The 21,565-nt window shown below is 49.8% G+C and overlaps 7 protein-coding genes across 7 annotated transcripts; 3 read left to right on the top strand and 4 right to left on the bottom strand.

Moving 5' to 3' along the window:
* Positions 1 to 65: 65 nt before the first annotated feature.
* Positions 66 to 1,783, bottom strand: FOBCDRAFT_284267 (cytochrome P450; the record flags this gene model as incomplete). The annotated part of the gene is made up of 3 exons (XM_031182793.3): positions 66 to 994; positions 1,049 to 1,562; positions 1,618 to 1,783. 3 exons carry the CDS (start codon positions 1,781 to 1,783, stop codon positions 73 to 75), a joined length of 1,602 nt encoding a protein of 533 aa, XP_031043561.2. The 3' UTR covers positions 66 to 72.
* A 1,305-nt stretch (positions 1,784 to 3,088) lies between these two features.
* FOBCDRAFT_6832 (family 20 glycoside hydrolase) lies at positions 3,089 to 5,234 on the bottom strand. Its single transcript, XM_059612249.1, has 3 exons — positions 4,926 to 5,234; positions 3,669 to 4,841; positions 3,089 to 3,612 (listed from the first exon to the last, which is right to left on the bottom strand). Exons 1-3 carry the CDS (start codon positions 5,073 to 5,075, stop codon positions 3,184 to 3,186), a joined length of 1,752 nt encoding a protein of 583 aa, XP_059463898.1. The 5' UTR covers positions 5,076 to 5,234; the 3' UTR covers positions 3,089 to 3,183.
* A 2,070-nt stretch (positions 5,235 to 7,304) lies between these two features.
* FOBCDRAFT_212588 (uncharacterized protein) lies at positions 7,305 to 9,475 on the top strand. Its single transcript, XM_059609343.1, has 2 exons — positions 7,305 to 7,968; positions 8,023 to 9,475. The coding sequence occupies exons 1-2, from the start codon at positions 7,595 to 7,597 to the stop codon at positions 9,107 to 9,109; spliced, it is 1,461 nt and encodes a 486-aa protein (XP_059463897.1). The 5' UTR covers positions 7,305 to 7,594; the 3' UTR covers positions 9,110 to 9,475.
* A 221-nt stretch (positions 9,476 to 9,696) lies between these two features.
* FOBCDRAFT_6820 (uncharacterized protein) lies at positions 9,697 to 11,837 on the top strand. Its single transcript, XM_031182787.3, has 3 exons — positions 9,697 to 10,201; positions 10,258 to 10,860; positions 10,914 to 11,837. The coding sequence occupies exons 1-3, from the start codon at positions 9,743 to 9,745 to the stop codon at positions 11,637 to 11,639; spliced, it is 1,788 nt and encodes a 595-aa protein (XP_031043555.2). The 5' UTR covers positions 9,697 to 9,742; the 3' UTR covers positions 11,640 to 11,837.
* A 19-nt stretch (positions 11,838 to 11,856) lies between these two features.
* On the bottom strand, positions 11,857 to 15,440 carry FOBCDRAFT_6817 (mediator complex subunit MED14-domain-containing protein). The gene is made up of 3 exons (XM_031182786.3): positions 14,743 to 15,440; positions 13,504 to 14,690; positions 11,857 to 13,446 (listed from the first exon to the last, which is right to left on the bottom strand). The coding sequence occupies exons 1-3, from the start codon at positions 15,220 to 15,222 to the stop codon at positions 12,054 to 12,056; spliced, it is 3,060 nt and encodes a 1,019-aa protein (XP_031043554.2). The 5' UTR covers positions 15,223 to 15,440; the 3' UTR covers positions 11,857 to 12,053.
* Positions 15,441 to 16,232: 792 nt separating this feature from the next.
* Positions 16,233 to 17,953, bottom strand: FOBCDRAFT_267705 (G6PD_ASPNG glucose-6-phosphate 1-dehydrogenase; the record flags this gene model as incomplete). The annotated part of the gene is made up of 5 exons (XM_031182781.3): positions 16,233 to 16,348; positions 16,398 to 17,337; positions 17,390 to 17,734; positions 17,790 to 17,810; positions 17,885 to 17,953. The coding sequence occupies 5 exons, from the start codon at positions 17,951 to 17,953 to the stop codon at positions 16,233 to 16,235; spliced, it is 1,491 nt and encodes a 496-aa protein (XP_031043549.2).
* A 2,894-nt stretch (positions 17,954 to 20,847) lies between these two features.
* Positions 20,848 to 21,565, top strand: FOBCDRAFT_195395 (ribosomal protein L35A; the record flags this gene model as incomplete). The annotated part of the gene is made up of 5 exons (XM_031182778.2): positions 20,848 to 20,872; positions 20,980 to 20,989; positions 21,154 to 21,249; positions 21,307 to 21,407; positions 21,468 to 21,565. 5 exons carry the CDS (start codon positions 20,848 to 20,850, stop codon positions 21,563 to 21,565), a joined length of 330 nt encoding a protein of 109 aa, XP_031043546.1.

The following is a 21,565-nucleotide window of genomic DNA, read 5'->3' as shown; positions in this document are numbered from 1 at the left end:
CATCTCGATATGGTGCATATCAAACTTGTGCATTGTCCACACAATCATCGTTATTCACGTAACACCAAAAGACTAATTCTGGGCTTCCCAGAATGCAACCTTGACTCCCTGGCCTGGTGACAAGACAATGTCTGCTTTGAGGAGGGGCTCACCTCCATCAATGTCCTTCATCTGACTCTCCACACGATCAAATTTCTGGAACAGGCGGACCAGAACATAGCTCATCTCAGTCAAAGCAAACTGCTGACCGATGCAAATTCTAGGACCAGCGTTGAAAGGGATATAATCATGGGGTTTAGGATGCCAGTGGGCCCATCTATCTGGGCTGAAGATCTGAGGATCAGCAAAGGTATCGCTGGTAGGAGGATACAGATCTGAACGTCTCTGCATGACTAGGGTGGAATATGCAACTGGCGAGTCCTTCAGAACGGGGAGTGGCTCAGAACCATCTGGACCGCCCCCTCGAGGAAGGGTCGTATCCTTGAGAGCAAGACGAACGTTGAAAGGAACAGCCGGGTATAGACGAAGAGTTTCGTTGAGAACAGCCTTGAGATAACTCATACTCTTGAGATCCTCATATGTTGGCGTGCGCTCAGTCCCAAGTGTGGAAATGATCTCAGCACGCAACTTTTTCACAGCATTGGGATACCTGCCAAGTTCATAGAGAGTCCATGATAGCGTCGCAGCAGTGGTATCTCGCCCCGCAAGCAGAACAGCGATTATCTGATCACGGAGCACTGTTCGGTCTCGTGTAAACCCAGCAAGTGCATGCAGAAACGTATAGCTGTGATCGTCCTTTGTCTTGGAAGCCAATTCCTCGGGGCTTAGACGGAGTGCACGTTCAATGTAGAAGTTGATGAAGTGGTTGACCGTGTTGAGAGCGCGCCAGAAACGATACTTGGGGATGATGTGGCGGAGTTTCCCGACGCGAGCGATGATGTTTTGAATGTGTTGGACCTCGTTGAAGGCTTCTGCGAATTCTTGCTTTGGTGTCCTGAGTTGTATATGTTAGTGAATGATCACATCATATGTTGCGTTGGCTACTCACGTGAGAGACTTGACATCCCACCCGAGAAGAAACTCCGTAGCCACGTCGAGAGTATAGCGGAAGAATAAATCGCTGATATCCAAGACCTTTCCATCTGTATTGTTCATATCGACAAGTTGACCCTCGCCTCGAAGTGGTCCTCGGTTTGCAATGGCCTTGAAAAGAGTCTGCATATGTGCCTCAAAGCAGTGCAAGTCACTCACACGGTCCCTTGTAAATTGAGGCCTGATGAGTTGGCGACTAGCATGCCATGAAGGGCCATCAGTAGTGAAGATACTATCACCGAGAAAGTCCTTCCATTCTGCGTGGAATGGCTGTCCTTTGCCGTAGTCGACGAATTGGGTTGCCAATATTGCTTTGAGGTTCGCTGGATCGGCGGTGAAAATTGTTCGGACTCCAAGGAGACGAGCCTCAGCCGTCCATGAGTTCAAGGGTCCAAAGATACCATCTCTCCAGGATGCCAGGTTATTGTGTTTGACGGTAGATCTGACGAATCTCGCGACGAGATCAAGGCCTGGAAGGGATAAATGTGAATGGGCTCCAACATGCTAGCGTGGGATTTTACTTACTCCAAGGAGCATATGTTTTCAATTGAGGTCCATAGCGACCGAGACGTCTAATTCTTCGGTGTTCGTCAATGCGGCAGATGATAGAATAGACCCCATAGGCGACGAAGAGGACGATGAATGTAGTCTTGACGGAGATTTGCTCCAGAAGAGCTTCCACGACACCCATGCTGAAGAGATCTACCAATGTCTAGGTAGTAGAAAGTCAAACTCAACAAGCTAAAGTTTGCCTGGTAGAAATAGTATCCTGGGTTTCAAGCAATTATAGAGTGTGGGTATCGCTTCTAGTCATGTGTGGTTGGATCTATCCGAGCATCAAGAGCACGGACGAGGACTTGACAGATGCAGAGCCCACTGGCCTCAAACGTCGTTAGCTATGGATCTAGAAGCTTATAAATATAATTCCCTGCCCATGCTCTGCATCTTGGATAGGCTAGTCTCGTAGTAGAGCAACTGTTGGAGGAACGGAAATGTCAGGATAACCGAGTCTCCGTGCCCGAGGATTTATTATAGGCAAAATGCAAGACAAGACGTCACTTTTACAATCTCTTCCCTGAAGCGGTATGGTATTCACGAAACACCTGGCTTCCTACCGAGGCGATGTTAGTGATCAAGAGGGGATTTTCATATGCATGACCTTTGTATGGTGGGGAGGAGGTTTTTTCGCTTTGCATGACATGGCGGGGTAATTGATGTTTCAAATCAGCGATGGAATACCGGATTCCTCTAGTTATTGCTTTCCAATGCGTTGGTGTTGTTGTTCCTTGACTCATTACTACGTAGCCTTGTCTTGGCTGTGAATGGTCTCGCAAGCCAAACCTCTGAGAGTCAAGGTTGGCTAGAACCATAATGACTTACAGCAACTTCCCCAGATTTCACAAACTCTACTCTCATCTCATCTCAAAATTTACTTTCGTTCATAAAGCTAAATAAAACGCGAGGTCGGAGTGGAAAACCATTCTCGGTTCTAACACCGGCGGGGATGAACTTAACGATCAGGATACCCGATTCGGCAACTTGATCTACAGAGCACAAGCCCATATCCACATCCGTATTCAAACTCACGAAGCACCAGCCCGGATTTTTAGTTCAGCACAAAGAGAACCGGTCCGACGAATGAACGCTCACGAGTGCCATTGCTAACCCATCATGCATGTCAGGTCATTGGTTGTCTTTCCTCAGCCAATCATCTATTCCCCTAAGTTTCCCCGGATTTCTTCACATGCCGAGGTTTACGGGTTTAGTGACGATCAAGACTTAGCGTAGATGCCTCAAGATGTCAGTATGCAACCCATACGGTGCCCGCGGTGAACCGATAAATGAAGAGCGGATTATGCGGAGTAACAATCGCGTCCGCTTCGACTTCATCTTCAACTTCATGCCCCACAGAGCCTTCTTTCGGAGCCGGCATGCTCCGCTCACCGTGCCGAGACTTCGGCCCCGCATTCCTTCCGGCTCCGTTTCAGGATTCAGCGCAAGCGAACTACTGGGCAAGAGGGCAAGATTCTGTTGATTGCTGTTTCATCAAACTATGTACAAGGAAATTCATGAATAGCATCGCCCGCTTCCTTATCCATCGAACTGTGCGCACTCGGTAGCATTGCCCTGTGTGCAGAAAGGCATCTGGATTGGCGAGGCACTTACACCACGAGCCACCATGCGCTCGCGCAGCTCAGCCAGTCGAGGTGCAGCGTCGTACTGCGATCTGTTCTGGCCTGAGGCGTCAGTTCGGCCTGACCAGAGAACCTCGCCCATAACAGCGGCGCGGGGCCAGACGATAGTGTCAAGGTTGACGCTGTCGATGGTTTCTGTCCATACGGCGGCCTCACCGCCAAGGACAAGCTTGGCAGCCTCCTCAGACAGACCGGCACGAGGGTCGTGTGAGTAGATGAGGCGCCAGCTCTTGGTGGGACCGCACCAGTCGTTGAAGGGGTAGTAGGTCTTGAAAGCTTCGCCGTTATCAAAGTTGAGCCATTGTCCACGACCACAATCGAGGTACTTCGGTCATCAGTCAGCAAATGTCACGTTTTCCAGAACACTGAATCGTTACTCACCCAGAAGTTATAATCGCTGTCAATGACCTTGTGACCAGCCTCAGCCATGGCCTTGACAGCGCCGTTGCCGAGCCACGACTGAATCACAACATCCTTGCCGAGTGTCATGTTCCACTCAGTAATCATCTCCTCCCAAACGAACGGAGTCAACCCAGCGTCACGAATCTTGCCGTGAGTGTAATCGACAAACTTCTGCAGGAGAGGTGCCAGGACTTCAGTCTTGTTGGAGCGCACACCCGGGTCGAGCATGGAGTCGTTGTGGTTGAGCTCATCTCCGCCAGCGTGGAAGTATGCGCTGTATGGGGAGATGCGAGGGAAGAGGTCCTCGAACAAGGTGTCGAGGAAGTCATATACGTCGGTGCTGTTCATCCGAAACGCGCCACAGGGTGGTTCCTTACACCACCACTGATATGGCTTCTCGTTATATGCGACAATGAGATCCTTGTACGCAAGCTCAACCACACCGATGTGGCCAGGCATGTCAATCTCCATGATCACCTCGACTCCACGGTGGACACCATACTCGTAAATTCCGGCCAGGTCCTCGGGAGAGTAGGTGAGGCCTTTGCGGTATGCTCCCTTCTCTGCCAGCTTGGGCAGAGCAGGAATTTCAAGAGGCCAAGACTGCGAGTCAGTTATGTGAAGGTGAAGACGATTCAGCTTGCTCCAGGACATGGCATCGATGGTGCGCTTAATGTGTTCAACCTCGAAGAAACTACGGGCAACGTCAAGCAGAATACCGCGATGGGGATACTCAGGCGCATCCTGGATGGTGACAGGCGCGTGTGGCGTGTACCATGAAGTACCAGAGCTGTGTTTGAAGAAGAGCTGCAGGAATGTCTCGAGTCCGTGCAGGATACCCGTGGATGACTTGGCCTTGATAGAGGCCTCACCCTTTTCAGAAAGTGTGAGTGAATACGACTCATCAACCTCGCCAGCGAGAGGCTTGAAAGTGCTCTTGTCATCCTCCTCGGTTTGGACAATCTTGAGTGACTTCACCCACTGCTTCTTCTGCAGATCCGGCTCAAAATCCGAGTTGCGCTCACGAAGCTTCCATGGCACAAAGTTGTCATTGAATATGGCCTGAAGAGCACGTGAGACACCGGCCTGAACGATCTGCTTGCTGTTGAACTTGGAACCGGCATCAGGCTGGAACTTATAAGTGTAGGGCATCTGTTTTTCAAGCAAGGTCTCAGTATCAAGTTGCGCGGAGTGGTTACAGGAATCAAAAACAGAACCAGGGGGTTTCCAGCATACAAAGTCTCCATTATAGGTGATATCGAGGCTTTGATCGATGAAGAGCACCTTGTCTCCCGTTGAGATCTTCTTGGGCACTGGCCATATGGCGTCGACGGGAGTGAGGGCGAAGGCGGCGATGGCCAGGAGAGCCTTGGCCTTGGACCACATACCGCCGATGTTTTACGATGAGAATGAGAAATGAGAGGGACAGAGTAAAAATGTGAATTGGGTGAGATGATAAGTGCTTATGTACTGTATAAAGGGATGGGTGATTTTGGGTGGATATGAATAGGACGGAGGATTTTAAGCGCCAGGCCCCGTTTAATAAGACTGGCGATGATCCTCCAGCTCCGCCTCGTCTCGTAAATAGGTAGTGAGTGGTGTCCCTAGCCTGGCTGGAGCCGGAGCTGGGATGGCTGGGCGGGGTTGAATTATTGATCTCCCGACAGAGGCTGATTTGATGGGATTGCGTCGAGCTTGTTTTCGATATACAGCTGCAGGCACTGCACTGCCAATCCAATAGCTCGATGTTGGCATCCGTCCAGGACCTACAGTACCTGGAGCTGCAGGAGAGAGAGGTGAGGAAGGGTATGACAGACAACCTTGAAGTGCGCGCAACGTTACGTTACACTACCACCCGAGGTTTTCAGCGGTTGCTGTTTGTAGATGGTTTGGTAGCCCACGAGGGGGTAGGGATGTAGATCTTCTTCTCGCCAGGGAAGTACTTCTAGCTGTGGCCTTTTGTGCTGCACCAGAGAGAAAAGAGAAGCCAGTAATTGATGATGTACAGTGGTCAGAAACATGAGTGCATGGATTGGCTTCAAGGATTCAATACATCAAGGCAAGGTTGGGTAAGTGGGATCTTCAACACGCGTTGCAACCCCTGCCGAGTTCCGGTCAGTACAGTAGCTGCCGTGGATATCTAGGGCCATAGGACACGGCACTTGAGGGGCTGAAGCCAGGGCTTGCAGTGGTGAGATAATGGCCGAATATGATTGACTCGATGGTCAGCCAGTTGCTATATTCGCGACAGCAGCAGGGCTGAGAGACTACCGCCCGACAATGAAAAGGAGTAGGATAAGGACAGTGAGATGAGAACCGGTTAGAAAGTAGCGGCAGTGGCACAGCCCCTCAGCACCAGGGGAATTATGGTAGCTTGATTCGTAGAGATGGGACGAAGCTGGTTCTTTGCTGCAGCTCAAGCTTGATGTTACATCAGCTGCTCACACTGCATCTGCAGAGAGATGATTGTGGTCTAGAATCTCAGGTTTTGACGACCCATAGCATGATTGATGCTCTACATCTTGGTTGGATGGGGCTCTCGATACAGTAAGCTTGGGAGCTCAGTCGTGTGCTGCCGTGGATTCTCGTTCACGTAGCAACGTGCTAAGTTAGTGCTAGAAAATTGCTAAAACCAATACTTGATAGCACCGGACGATATCTTGACTACGACTGTATACCGACTATCCAGGCGGGCTTCAAATCCTTTCCTTGAGTGGTAGGTACACATGGGTGGCAACATGTTGTCTCAGCCAACCCCAACCCCCCTCCGATTTACCTAGGGCTGGGTACCTAGACTGGTAGACTCGGGGAAAGCTCCAAAAGCTGCCACCCGACATCAATCAAGGCATCCAAAAACTGTAACAAAGCAATTGATGGACTTCGAAAGGGGAGAAATGTAACCTTGGGTGGTAATGAACGTTAACATTGACCAAAGGATGGTGCTGGCTAGCAGCGTAGATGCCCTCAAAAGTCCAACTTGACAGACCCCCAAGCCTCGCTAAGTATCCGAGGTAATGGATACCGGTGCATGTTCTCAGTCTGTAAGGAAACAAGCTTGAGTAGTACAAAGAAACAAACGTCATTCCTGCTCTCAGATGACTGAGAAAAGAGAGGTGTTCATAATGATTCCATAAATAGCTTCATCTTAGTGGAGGAGGGAAGAAAGAAGTATATCCTTTCATCAGAACAACAACCAACATTTCCTTACAAAAGCCAACAGCTGATGTTAATAAAATACAATAAAGAGAGTTCCATTGTAAATGCCACAAAGGCATGACTAATCGCATGTACTTCTTATTCGTTGGTCACCGAAGCTTCTGGTCCGTGATAGTGTATCATCTTTTTTTTTTTTGGTCGCGAATGAAAGAGCCTATTTGTTTGATTAGCAATAGATAACAGCCCAAATAGTAGCACTGTTCACTGCGATTGCACGTCAGTGAATGGACAAGTGGAAGACTTTCAGTTGTGCTAACTTTATTACAAACCGAGCAAAGTCACACCTGCATGAACCACAGAACAATGACTGATCGACCTCATCACGTGACTCCACTGACCCGGACCCATTCTTGACGACTTCTGCGTCCCTCAAGCAGACCTTTGCCAACTTCATCTCTATCTTCAATTAACCAAAACCTCGCTCCATTGCTGATTCGTGCGACGTCGCAACATCAACAGATCACCCCACATCTAGCGACTCGACGTCAGCGCTCTTTGCTACATTGCGACCAGGATCTAGCTCACGCGACGCGATTTATTTTACTCTACCTATTCCAAAAGACGCGTCCCTGACTGAAAGCTTCGCCTCCGACCCTACTTCACGGCGAATTCTTCCGCCACCAAAACTCACCTGAAACTCACCACATAAACTACTCATTCCCCCGACTACGACTGCGCACTCATCCATCATGCCCGTCGAAATCAGCCTCAACACGCCCCTGGCTGAGGCTCTTAATGCCGCCATCCAGCCTAAACTCGTCGAGGTTGGATGGGGAACTGGCGGTGCCGATGACTCCGCCCTAGCAGAGTATATTATACTCATGCTTGTGAACGGAAAGTCGCAGGACGAAATCGCTGCCGAACTCTCGGGAGATCTACTTGGCCTTGGCTCTGACGATCCCAGCACTCGCAACTTCTCTCAGTGGCTCTTTGAACAGATCGATGCTCTAAATGCCCAGGTTAACGGTGGGGGCAACGCAGCGCCTGGTACAAGTCAAGGCGCAATAACAGAAGGCGATGTGGATACAGACATGAATGCTGGTGATGTGTCAGAATTGAATGCGTATGCCAACCCCATCATATTACCCCGTATCACCAAATCACTGACTTCTACAAGACCTACCGGCCCACGCTCAATGCGAAACGGCAACCAGCGCGGGGGACGTGATAAGCGCATGTTCGGACAGATGAACAAAGCCATGGACCGAGCTGGCGATTCTGCACTTCACCGTGTTAGAGGCCAAACAGGAAGCGAACGTATCAACACTCATGGCCGTACACCGCCAAATGGGCCTAGAACAGGCCGGGGTGGAATGGGACGACACAACAACCGCACTGCTAACCTTCAGGCTGGTCTCGCTAACATGGCTGCTGGTGGTCCTCAGGCGCAGTGGATGATGCAAGGTGGCCAGCCCAACTCTGCCGAGTTCGCCGCTATTCTGGAACAACAGAGCCAGATGATGCTTCAAATGCAACAAATCATGTCCAATGGTGGATTCCAGGGTGGATATGGACAGCAACGCCGTGGAGGAAAGTCTCTATTCGACCGTACGCAACACCCCGGCAGAGGTAACTACCGCAAGGGTTTCAACGACCGACAAAGCGGCAATAATGCTGGTGTCGAGGGTGAGGGCGAGGATGTCGACATGTCCGGCGAGAAGCGCGAGCAACTGAACCCGGACGAGACGGTTTGCAAGTACAACTTGAGATGTACCAACAAGGACTGCAAGTTTGCTCACCAGTCACCCGCCGCTCCCCCTGGAACATCGGTTGATGTAAACGATAACTGCAGTTTCGGAGCTGCATGCAAGAACCGAAAATGCGTCGCGCGACACCCTTCACCAGCGGCCCGTCTGGCCCACCAGAGCGAACAAGACTGCAAGTTCTTCCCCAACTGCCAAAATCCTCAGTGCCCTTTCAAGCACCCATCAATGCCCCTCTGTCGAAACGGCGCTGGCTGCACAAATGCCGACTGCAAATTCACTCACGTCAAGACCAAGTGCAGGTTCAACCCTTGCCTCAACCCGAACTGCGCTTTTGCGCACGAGGAAGGCCAGCAAGGTGGCTTTAAGGACAAGGTCTGGACCGCTGGCGAAAGCACAGAGCACCCAAGTGAGAGAAAGTTTGTGGACGACCAAGCTTCCGAAGAGCTCATCAAGGGGGAGGATACCGAGGTCAAGCAGGAGACTGATGTCATTGGTTAAATGAAAAATGAGAGGAGGAAAAGGGAGATAGATTGATCGAAAAGAGATCACGATACCCATGGTCAAAGTCCCTAGAGGCCGAGGGACGGCAAATATGCGGCCTTGATGAACAGAAAAGCTGTGGACGAAGGACATGTACTTTTACGGTTGCTTTGTAATGTCTATGGCCGATGTGGCAGAGCATGGAAGGGCGTTTGGGGGTTTGGTATTATTTGGTTGTATTTTGAAGCAGCCCAAGCCATCTTGTTTAGTATCATATACATAGAGGCCAAGAAGCAAAAAAAAGGCCAGCAGATTGCGCATCATGATGCCTCAAAGCGGTATGCGCGATGGGGAGAATGAAAACGACAGGTTTCATGGCTACAATGATTGTTCCCAACCATTTGTGATATTGTAATCTGATGATTCGCTAAAGAAGACTTTGCATATGAATTCAAACATCTAAAATTACCTGCCTTGCAGTATAGGATTGGTAGTCCTTTCTCCGCGGTGTTGATGACGCACACGGAAGAATGCCGGCTCATGGCGCGGGACCCTTGGTTCAACACTCCACCATCTTTCGATCTTCCTCTTCCTCGTAACATATACTCATACATACTCAGCACCTCGGCCATGGTCAATTGATCTCTAGCAATGAGTCGCCGTCGAGCAGAATCTACGGCTGTAGCTCTCCTGAGCTCACCAGCGAAATCTCACCTCCAACTGCCCCTCCGACGTCTTGATGGCATCCGCAGCCTCAGCACAAGCTCGGCACTGACTCGGCGACGACCCATTGTCGCGTGCAATTACACACAGTCCTTCAACAATGGACGGACATTTGTTTCGCAGGCGAAGGACGCGAATATTGCAGTCTTGGGAGGTGGATTGACGGGTCTCACGGCGGCATACTACCTCGCAAAGAAACTCCCCTCGACGGCCAAGATTACATTATACGAATCGAGCGATAGATTGGGAGGATGGATCAAGACAGATAGAGTACCAGTTGATATTGAGGGGAAGAGCGGTACCGTATCTTTTGAGCGCGGTGCTCGGTCGTTGTCTTCTCTAGTTGGCAACACATTTCGCTTCGATGACCTTGTTCTCTACGATCTGGTGAGGACATTTGCTGCAGCACCAAAAGGGCGCCCCGTTAACATGCCACACTCTAGGCTCTCGATCTTGGACTCGTTATCAACTCGCCTAGTCAAAAGCCACGATATATCTACTACCCAGACCATCTCGTTCCCATGCCCCCCAATGTTAGCCTCTTCGATATCTTCCGTGAGCCGCTCTACCTTGAGAGCATCGGTGCCAGTCTCGGACTCGGTATCAACTCTTTGCGCAAGAGATATCTCCCTTCCAAGGATTACTCTGTATCTGAATGGCTCTACGCCGTGAGCAACAGCCGAAAGGGCGCAGGTACCTTGGCTTCAGCCATGATGCATGGTATATATGGCGGTGATATCGACAAGCTGAGCGCTCGCTGTGTTTTAGATCGCGTGTATTGGGGCTGGTACCTGCCAAACCCCGGCCTGTCGGCGCGCCCTATGCCTGTGGCTGAGCAGACTCTCCTCGAAACTCTGGGCCAGGACAAGCAGATTCAGAAGATGGCACTGGAGCCAAGGAGTGTGCTGGTGGACTTTGGCGACAAGGGCATGGAGTCGCTGCCGCAAGCTCTATCTGCTGCCCTACGGGAGCAACCGAATGTCACTATAAAAACTGGCGAGGCCGTGCAAGATGTCGTTTATAATAAAGCTAACCAGCAAGTTCATGTAAGATATCTTCCCCTTATGGCCCGGTCGATGTCACTAACAGCGTATGTCAGATTACCAGTTCCAACGCCAAGAACAAGCCCAAGCACAACTCCAAGGTATACGATAAGGTCATCTCAACGCTATCTGCACAAGATATTGCTCGTCTCGCAGGAGACAAACTCCCTTCGCTCTCAACAGCACACTCCGTCTCTGTCATGACTGTCAACATCTGGTTCCCTCAAGAAAATCTTAAGCCTCCTGGTTTCGGTTATCTTATCCCCAACTCCGTGGCCCCTGAGCTTAACCCTGAGCACGCTCTCGGTGTCTTCTTTGATTCTGACGTTCAGACTCGCTCCAAGGATGAGCCTGCTGGTACCAAGCTCTTCGTCCTCATGGGCGGCCACTACTACGATCGTCCTGATGTCACCCCCCCTACTGAGGAAGAGGCCATTTCCCAAGCTCGCAATCTGCTCGAGCGTCATCTCGGCATCCCGCGCGGTGTTCCAGCTTATGCCACAGCCAATTTTGCTAGAGAGTGCATCCCTCAGCACTACGTTGGCCACCAGGATCGCCTGCGCGCTGCGCACACCGAGTTAACACAGAACTTTGGCGGGCGTCTTACTGTCGCTGGTGGTTCCTTCACTCGCATTGGTGCTGTTGCCAGCCTGCGCGCTGGCTATGATGCTGCCGCCGCGGCGAAGGAGGGCCTTGAAGCTACGGGCCTGGAGTATCTTAACGACATTCAGCAATTTGCTGTCGTTGCGACTTCACAGATCCCTGTACGGCATTTTAAGTAGCGGGGAGTAATGCATGTATATACTTTGGTGATGGAACGACACCAGAGGTGTTTTAGAACGGAAGTTTGAATGCCTATTGGGACAAAAAGCTGTATTATTACTTGAGGGGCCATAGAAAGATGTAGGTTACTTGTTGCAGCTAGATGCAACAGCAAGTCAAATCCTTTACAATTTTGTCTAATCAGCGGTTTTGTTGGCCTGAACCGTAATCAATATAGTGGTATTCCGTGTTCATATAGAGGTATCATTAAGCTATCACAAAAACACACTCATCCGCTTTGTTTAAACCCCCCCATTTCGCCGCTCGTCTAATGATGATGATAAAAATAAAAATAAAAAATAAAAAAAAGAAGCCCCTCCAACTCCATGGTTGATGGAAATTAAGCTCGTCGTAATATGTCCAGGGTGTTTGTTTTACTCCAAGATGACCACCTCCGAGTTGTTTTGGAAAGTCGAGCCAGCCAGTGGCCGGATAGCTTCGTCGATGGCTAGAAGAAGACCGATGATGCCATTCTCTGGTCGGCCTGTTGCTCCAGTGACAAGACCGCTCCAATCATCCCCCTTCCCATCCCAAACGGGCTTCAGTGCTGCAGAGAATTCATCATTTAAAGAAGGCCAGCCGCTGGAGGGAATCTTCCGCTCGATATGCCACCATGGCTCGCCTCGACGCTGCTTGATTTGGCCGAGGAATGTGATGCTGCGCTGGACCTGTTGGTTTCCAGGGCCAGTCCCGGCAAGGAGGTACTGAAATGACATCTCATCCGTTGAATTCATTATAAACTTGAATCGTCCCTGACGACGGGCTTCGATATCTGACCATGCCTCCCTGATCTTCTTGAAAGCTTCCATGGTTGGCAGGGACGCGGGGAGCCAGTCCATAAGAGCCCCAATACCATTCGCACCATTGACAAGCTTTTGCATCAAATCAGTGACTGGAAGATGAGGATTAGTCTCCTGCACCTGGATGTCAATATCATTGTTGGAGAGATTCAGTGCCACTCTCCAGAGACGCGAAACCTCAGCGTCCTCAACCGTCTGTGATGCTGGAGGTCCATAAGAGAAAGTCACCTCCTTCAAACTCACTGACTCGGCCTTGATAAAGCCCCTCGCCTTATCCAATGATTCAAAGAAGCTGACAAACCGATCCACGGCTTTGACCCGAGCCTTCAGGTTCTCCAAGATAGATAGTCCGATATTTGAACGCATTCGTAAGCAAAATTCGCCCGTTCGCGCTTTCCAAGAGACATCACGACCAACCATGTGGCCCTTGAGCATGGCGAACTTCGTAGGTTTGCGGACCTTGATGATAGCATCGGAAATGCACATGAAAGAAACATCTGAGATGGGGCCACCTGCACCAGAGGCTTCTTTGTCTACAGGCTCAACCCCCTTGAACCTGATTGAGACAATATCGTGCGCCCATGGTTGCCTGGTTGAAATGCCCGGTGTGGAAGCAGTTGGCGCAACTGGTCCAAGCCTAGCAGTCTCTGTACCAGCGTTGGACTCATTTGCAGCCTTTGCATTATCCTTCTCTGCCATGTTAAAGACCATGGATGGGAAGATGTCTGAGAGAGAGATTTCGAGGGTCGGGAGTCGGACCTGCTGGGGAAGAGACCAGTTTCTTGTGTCTTGCAGTAGGAACTTGATGTTTTGCCGATAAAGCTCGTGTTGGTCCACTGCCTGAGCAATCATACCAGTCGCGAACAGGGTTAGGTTGTTCCAGAACTCATCTTCAAGATGAGGATAGCCCTTATTGAGAGGAAGCTTCGATGACAAGCGATTCGACTGTCCATTTGCATTTCGGCTGCTATCAAACATGTTAGTGCATTGCAAACACAACGATTGCTACTTTATCCCAACTTACGCATCAACAAGCCACCAAGCATCCCCGCTCGGACTCAGCATGACCATAACAAACCAGTTTGGGTCCCAGCCAGTTCTCTGAAGCCAAATAGTTTTGGTCCATTCGCGGGTATTGGTCAAAGATCTCAACTCGTCCTTGCTCAGAGGACTCTTCTTGGTATTCCAACCTGTCGTGCTTCCGCGGCGAATAAGCTCATCTTCCATGACTCCACATCTCACATTCTCCAAGCATGTTGCGCCGTCATCTGCCGGATTCTTTCCGTTATTTAATAAATGCTCATGTTGAATAGTGAACTTCGAATGAGGCTTCACAGCGAAAACACCGGTTGTTGGCTCCACAAGCAAAGATGCGCTGTCTTTGTAACCGACCTGCATACTTAAAAATGAAGTCGCGGGATCATCGTGAGAGATGTTCAAAATCATAGCAGCATCTCGATTTTGAAAACGAGGGAAGGCCTGCAATCTGCTGTGTATGCTGCCCAAAAGGAATTCAACATGACGGCCAATAACCGTCTTCATGAGGGTCTCGGCTGATAAATTGTCGGCATCGAAAGAGATATTCGTGTCCTTCACCTCCTTGTTGTCTCGATACCATTTCGCCATCAAGTGACTTGACGACTTGGGGTCAGGTTGGCCATTTGGCTTCCGACCGCTGTTGACGGCGATTAAGATCCAACTCTTCGGACTACCAAGCTGTGCGCGCGAAGTCCAATATTGAATTGCCAGCGCTCGATTGAGTGGCTCGACCTTGAGTGTTCCCGTCCATGAACCTCTGCTAAGTTGAATTGCTTGTCTCTTGAGCTCGTTGAGCTTATGTGTGAGGACCAGTTCGTGTAGGAATTGATAACATCCTAACAGTCCGTCTTTGCTGAGGATATCATTTACCTGCCCCTCTAGATAATTCTTCAGACCGTCAGGAATCGAGGATGCTGCTGGCTCAAAAGCGAACCGGAAGTCGATGAACCAAAACTGTTTCTCGAAATCTTCGTCTGCGATTGTGAGATCAACCTCGAATTCTCCCGCAACTTTAAAGGTTACTCGGCCGGAATCGATTTCGTAGTTTCTGAAGTGATATGGGATCTTGTCGAAATCTTCGAGGTTAAGTCGCAATGATAGTTGAGTATCGAGATCGCTGATCCATTGAATTTGTTCCTGTCGTGTTAGGGGGGGTGGCTCGATATAGGAGAGCTAGTAGCAAAGTCAGCTTGATCGCCGTCGTCTCGCGATGCGCAAAACCTACATCAGGCATCCAAGCGGCCTCTCCAGTTGACAATACCTGGAGGGCTGTTTTCAGGTCAGGACTTGGCATTCTCGCAAATGTTAAATCCCTTTTGACGTGACCCATAACATCCAAGGCTCCGGAGAACAAGACCTCTTGCCCTTGGAGGTGAAATCTCAGGTCAATAAGCTTGCTAACCATGTCGGCCTTTCGGCTCCATTCTGTAATAACAAGCGCTTTGACCCATTTCCGATGCTCTCTCATAGCAAAGTTCAGTATCGATGTCTTCTTGGCGATATTTTCGCCAGATCCGTCTTCAACGTCGCTGTTCAGTACCGTCGAGTTTCCATTCATGGCGGCAGCAGGCAAAGGCATCTTTGCCAGTGCGGCAATCTGATCTTGGAGCGCATTGTGTGTCGATTGCGCGAGTCGCGTGAGAACCTTGGAGAGTGGTATATAGCCCTGAGTGATGTGGACTATTTCGCCGGCAGGATCGCTCATCCTGGAGGAGTAGGTGGTTGGTTGTAGTTGTTGATATCAGGGCGAGGTTGATGGCGAGAAGTCTTCAGAGGCGCTGGGGTAACGAATGAAGACCTGCCAGGTCATGTGAGAAGGTGCGCGCACGAATCATACATAAGGTTATAGAGTTTGGCGCCCTAAATTCTATTTTTTTCTTGAAGGATCGTCTGTGTACGAGGTGTTGTTTCGTTGGCTAAATCGTTTGTTCACTTTTGGAGGAGTCTTGATTGCTGCTTCATTTGGCCGAGCGCTCGACACGCCTAGTCATGTGATAGGCCAGGCACAAGTCAGCACAAAGGCTTTGGGGGCAAAGTAAAAGTTGCATAATCTGTTATGCACGGATTCATTAAATTTACCATCATCAGTAGGAAATAAAGAGCGTTTCTATAGCAAGGTAGATTTTGTACTTAGTTTATTTGGCACATACAGTATGTCTTTTCTTATCTTGAAAACACATTGATGATGAGACATACATCGTTATTGATGCGCCTCCGTAATATCCATGATGTCTTTATGCAAGCCTACCGTGTCTTTCAACCCTTTGACCGTTTAACATCTGTGGCGTCCACGGCCCAAAACCACAGCCTATTGAAGTATTGGTAAGGCAGGGCACAAAGAGCCTTGGTATCATGGCTATGAAGTCATTTCTATCCAAACTGGGAATGATCAATTCAAGGTTGAAATTGAAATTTTCATTTGATTGAGCGATTCGTAAGCAATGAGCCAATCCCCCAATGTGAACGCATCTAAAAAGTTCCCAGAAGCAAGTGCCCATCATTATGTCGCAAAAGTTACGACAACAGTTTCCATCGTTTTTTTATATAGAGTAAATCATTGATTGGTGTTTTGTTGCCTCGTCAGGCTTGGATATCATAGTCCGAAATCGGTCGTGACTCTCATTGTACGGGAGGCGTTATTAGCTACAAGAATTAGCAAACCGTTTCTGTAATTCGTCGCACCCAGACTAGCCTACAGGATGCAAGTTATTAAACTTACAACTTGTTAGGAGCAGCAGCATTGGTTGTTGGCCACTGGTAGCCAGCAGCGTCGCTGAACTTGTAACCGTAGGAGGAGGTGAAGTCGTCCAGAACAGCAGGACCACGAGAACCTATTAACAACGTAAGTAAAACTCAGCATGCCTCGTACTAGAAACATACCGTAAGGGTACTCCATGGGAATAATCTCCTTGTTGTCATCAAGGTAGTGGAGGAGAGGGGTGAAGATGCGCCAACTGGCGTCGAGCTCGTCGTCACGGACAAAGTTGGACTGGTCGCCCTTCAAGCAGTCAAGGACAAGCGACTCGTATGCCTCAGGGATTTTGAGGTCGGAGAATCTTCGTCGATAGGTGAGATCCAGCTCGGTAACAACAGTTTGCATGCTGAGACCAGGCAGCTTAGAGTTCATCTTGATATAGACACTCTCATTGGGCTGAATGCGCATAACAAGCTCGTTTCGGGGAATGTCCTTAAAGATACCCGATGTGACGTCCTTGAACTGGATTCGAATCTCGGTCTTCTGCTCATTGAGAGCCTTTCCGGCCTTCATAATGAAAGGTACGCCATCCCAACGCTCGTTCTTGATGTAAGCAACGAGTGCACAGAAAGTAGGGCATCTCGAGTCCTTGGGGACAGTGTCGTCCTCACGGTAGGCGGGCTTACTACCGTCAAGAGACTTACCGTACTGACCAATGATGACGTTCTTGGGCTCAATGGCTGGAATGGCACGGAGAACGCGAACCTTCTCATCGCGGATATCCTCGGCGTTGAAAGAGATGGGCCTCTCCATAGCCAAGAGAGTAAGGACCTGGAGGAGATGGTTCTGCATGACATCACGAACGATACCGAACTCGTCAAAGTAGCCCCCGCGACCCTCGGTACCAAAGGGCTCCTTGAAGGTGATCTGGACGTTGTCGATGTGGTGTCGGTTCCACGTGGCGCCGAGGAAAGAGTTGCCAAATCTAAGAATCAGAATGTTCTTGACCATCTCCTTGCCCAGGTAGTGGTCAATTCGGAACAGTTCCTGCTCGTTCCAATCAGGCTCGAGTGACTTTTGAAGCTCTCGGGAGCTGGCAAGGTCCTTGCCGAAGGGCTTCTCGACCTGCGGGGATGGTTAGCCCAACCTTTATCATGATGAGGGTATTTTCACACACAATCACACGCGCGACACCATTCTTGGGGTAGCAAATCTTCTTCAGGTGCTGTGAAACAATGGTGAAGACACTGGGGGGCAGCGCCATGTAGAAAAGACGGTGGTTCTCGGGGCGGCCCTGCTCAACCTCCTGGAGGTGCTGCTCCAAACCCTGGAAAGACTCATCCTTGTCGTACTGACCCGAGACGTAGGTGCAAAGCCCGGCGAACTCCTCGAGTTGCTGCTCAGTCTCCTTTGTGGGTGTCTTTATGTATGACTTGATGCGTCGAATGTATTCATCGTGGTCCATCTTGGTGCGGGCATATCCGACAATCTTGACATCCTTGGGCAGGAACTGGTTTCGATACTGAGGACATGTTAGTCGAGAGAAGAGCGCTTTGTCGACTGGACTAGTCACTTACAAGACCGAAAAGCGCAGGGTACTATCATGCAGCAAAATCAAATATGTTAGCACAAGCACATCGGTATGTGAGGGGCAGTTGGGGGAGCTCCCCACCGTCTTCTTTTTCGCCAGATCACCAGAAGCGCCGAGCACGACGATTGTCGTGTTCTGCTTGAGCTCCATGCATCTAGAAGAGAAATTGTATCAGTAAAGAAGTTTTTCCATTTGTGGTGTTCGGACATTGAGGCGTGAGGAGACGCGATCGTATCGCAAAACGCTCAGCGCGAGCATGATAGCTCGCAGCTAGAGCGCAAAGTCATGGTGGGGGTTTTGGAAGTTGATGTTGAGGGAGCACCTACGGATCCATTGTTGAGGTTCAAGTATGGACTGGGGAATGAGGATAAGCTGTACAAGACAAACGGGAGAGTGGAGGAAGTATGAGAGAGATCTGGAAAATGGAAATGGAAACGGAAAAGGTGACGAGGTTTTGGGGCCTGGCCAGGAAGGTTTTATGACGACGGGAGCGTCCAATGCCCGCCGCAGACCTGAGCACAGCAGCTGGGGGAGCTAAGGTAACAATCCAAATCCATCCACCTTCATCGATAGGTGGGATCCCTGCGTGAGCGATGGGGCTATGATGCAGTCGGGTCCCTAAAATCCAGAAGTGAAAGTCCCTAAAAAAGAGTGGGTGGATAAAAAAGTGTAGGTCCGTCCACTGAGTTACTTGACATGGAGGTATTCACCTCACAAGGTCTTGACTGGATCCGGTAATCAGGAAGCCATGGTGATGAACTTTGAATTGGTTATAGTCATGAATGTGTACTATTAGGCGATGTCCTTGCGAGGGCATCAGTCAGACGCATAAGGTCGGTAGCTGTCTGTTCGTCTCGCGTAGCACAGATGTACCAGCGGCGATTCTATCTCCGGGCTCATCACAAACTATTCGCTTCTATTTTGCCTAAATTTTGCCTACCTATTTACACTTATGGAGTCCTTTTAAACTGACACTGAATCCATCCATTCTTCTCTCCCGGGCCAATTGCTTCAGGCGCAAGCGGTCGAATCGTTTCCGTGCTTTCGGGGCCATGCTACGCAACTCAATGTCTGACTGGATCTGTCGCGGACTTGACGTATGGTGTTTCCACACACTTCAACCCAGCAACCTCTCTGTGTTTATTTGTCTCAGCAGTACGTTACCAATATTCATAAGTATCAGCTCTTTCCTCCCCTCTCATGTCATTTTGTGATTCATGACCAGGCCCGCATCAACACAATGGCAACCGTTGATAGGTCACCCAGACTTGTCCATTGCACAGTTTGATTTGTGCCGTGAGCATGACGAAGCATGATGCTTCTCCAACTAAACAATCCGACTTCTTTGTCAGCTTCTCCGGCATGCCCGGGCATCGATCCCTCACCGAGTCCTGTCCGTCCTGGCTTCGGCGGCGGTGGCGGTCCCTGGATTGCCTAACCAGCGAGCCGCCTAGCCCAGCGCAATTCTACCTATTCTGCCGCTCCCCCAACAGGGACACACCAAGGCCCACCGAGCCTACGTACAATCTGATTATCAAGACATTGGGGTGTCGGTGTTGTTCCCGTCTTTCACACACGGAGCGTCGTCCGTTACACGATGCCACTGCCGATTCCGGAAAGTGTAATAAGCATACTCATGTTGCTAATATTGATGTACATAGATCAGTAACGCTCACTAATAAAAGATGACGCTCAGATAGAGAAACCCCCAACTAAATCTCGTAATCTGGCGGCAAGCACGTAGACCAGAATCCGGCCTCACGGCGCAACCGCGGTGTCTCAGGATCTTCTCCATAGTTGTTAGTGATGGAAGTCTGTGACATGCAGCGCTTCGACTTGCCAGACAGGTCCACTGCAGATCCCTGGTCCCAGATATGTATCACCTCGACTGAGCAACTCCCAAGGTCTGCAAGCACCGAGAAACAATCTAGTCGATAAACTCCGATCATCAGATAGCCGGCTAAGAATCCGAATCTGTTTTCTTGCACTCCTGCCCGTGACGGGCCAATGTATTGATGAATCGCTTACTCGGTAATTATATAAGGTGTTCACAATAAATTATAGACCAAATGCAATGTGGTCCAAGAGCGTAGTATCGCAACAGGTAGTCATTGGATAGCCGTTAGCATGCCAATGACATTACTTCCTCCTCTTCACTTAACTTTAACATAAAATAAAAAAAGAACTCACATGTACAAAATGGTGAGCTCCGTCAATATCTTTGATGAGCTCATCTTGACCTGGCTTGCTCGGACACCAAATTCCGAACCACTTCGGTGCCAGGATCCACGAGCGCCTGCTCGGCCCCTCTCTCCCCGGTGTCGGCTTTAACTAAACCCCAAACCTTCACCAAGAAATCATTGGGGCGGAAAAGGTGAATGCAGGAATGATTCCATGCAACTGCTAATCAAGAAGTCCGGTTAATCGAAGGTAGTCAGCTGTCCTGAGGGAATTTATGGCATGGTACTTGAAATATATTCTACCCAGCCACGAGAGTCAACGTTGTTGAGTTTCTCGTGTCAACGTGTCACTTGAGAGAGTTGGAGAGAGCTTCAGATGTTGGTTGACGTCCAGGCTTACCCAGACTCAAGCTGGACCAGCATTGCCACTAGGTACCTCTACGCTCATAGGTATGGACAATTTACACAAGAATGATAATGAGAATACTGGCACCACTTTCACCGGTTAAGGCATTGTAGAACGAAGTGTCTTCAAGACACAATTGATTCAGATTCATGTTCGTCATCCAGGATCAGCCCAGAATGTTTTCTTCCTGGGTTGGTGGTTTAAACTAAGGTATCTGCTAAAAACAGTAGATCAAAATCGTGAATGCACTAGCCACAACAGCCACTTCTTGTCCGCCGCAAGTGGTCCAGCACGTGATTTCTAGGGTTGACCAGGAAAGTGCGATTGGCGCACCCTCCCCACTCCACAGATCAATCACCAAACACGCACCTCACCAACGCGAAGGTCTTTCGTTCAAACAATCAGCTATCTACTAACCGCAGGTTGTTTGAGAGGACGGAAGTCATACCACAGTCAAGATGCCTTCAGAAGCCGGTCACCGACGTGAGTTTATCCCGCCCGCCAGAGAAGCGACGAGCGCACCGACTGGGCTCGACTCGCAAATTTGGAAATCTAAATATCGATGAATTCGTTGCTAACTTTGCCTATAGTATACGTCAAGTGAGTAAAGCCTCCTGTCAGCCAGCCTGTCACGCATGCGATATGAGAAGGATGTACTTGCCTAGACAAGTGCGCACTCTTCAGATTTTCGATATCGATATTCCGCGAAGCCACGGCACGAACACAACGAGCGACAGAATTTTGGACTGACGATATTGGTTTAGGGGACGTCACCTGAGCTACCAGCGCTCTCGTCACACCACCCGCCCTGCTACCAGCCTGATCAAGATTGAGGGTGTTGATGACACCAACGCCGCCAAGTACGTCAACATGAGAGGAATGTTCCCAGTCGGTCTGGATACTGACATTCGTGATAGCTTCTATCTCGGCAAGAAGGTTGCTTTCGTCTACCGGGGCCAGAAGGAGATCCGCGGCACCAAGATCCGCGTGATCTGGGGCAAGGTCACCCGACCACACGGTAATTAATACTCGACCCGGTGAACGACGACATGAACAATCATCTAACGTATCTCTGCAGGAAACTCCGGCGTCGTCCGCGCCAAGTTCACCTCCCCCCTTCCCACCAAGTCTTTCGGTGCTTCCGTTCGTGTCATGTTGTACCCTTCGTCGATATAA

Source organism: Fusarium oxysporum, chromosome I (assembly GCF_013085055.1).
Source record: "Fusarium oxysporum Fo47 chromosome I, complete sequence".
Taxonomy (NCBI): Eukaryota; Fungi; Ascomycota; class Sordariomycetes; order Hypocreales; family Nectriaceae; genus Fusarium; species Fusarium oxysporum.
This window is presented reverse-complemented; position numbering and strand designations above follow the sequence as displayed.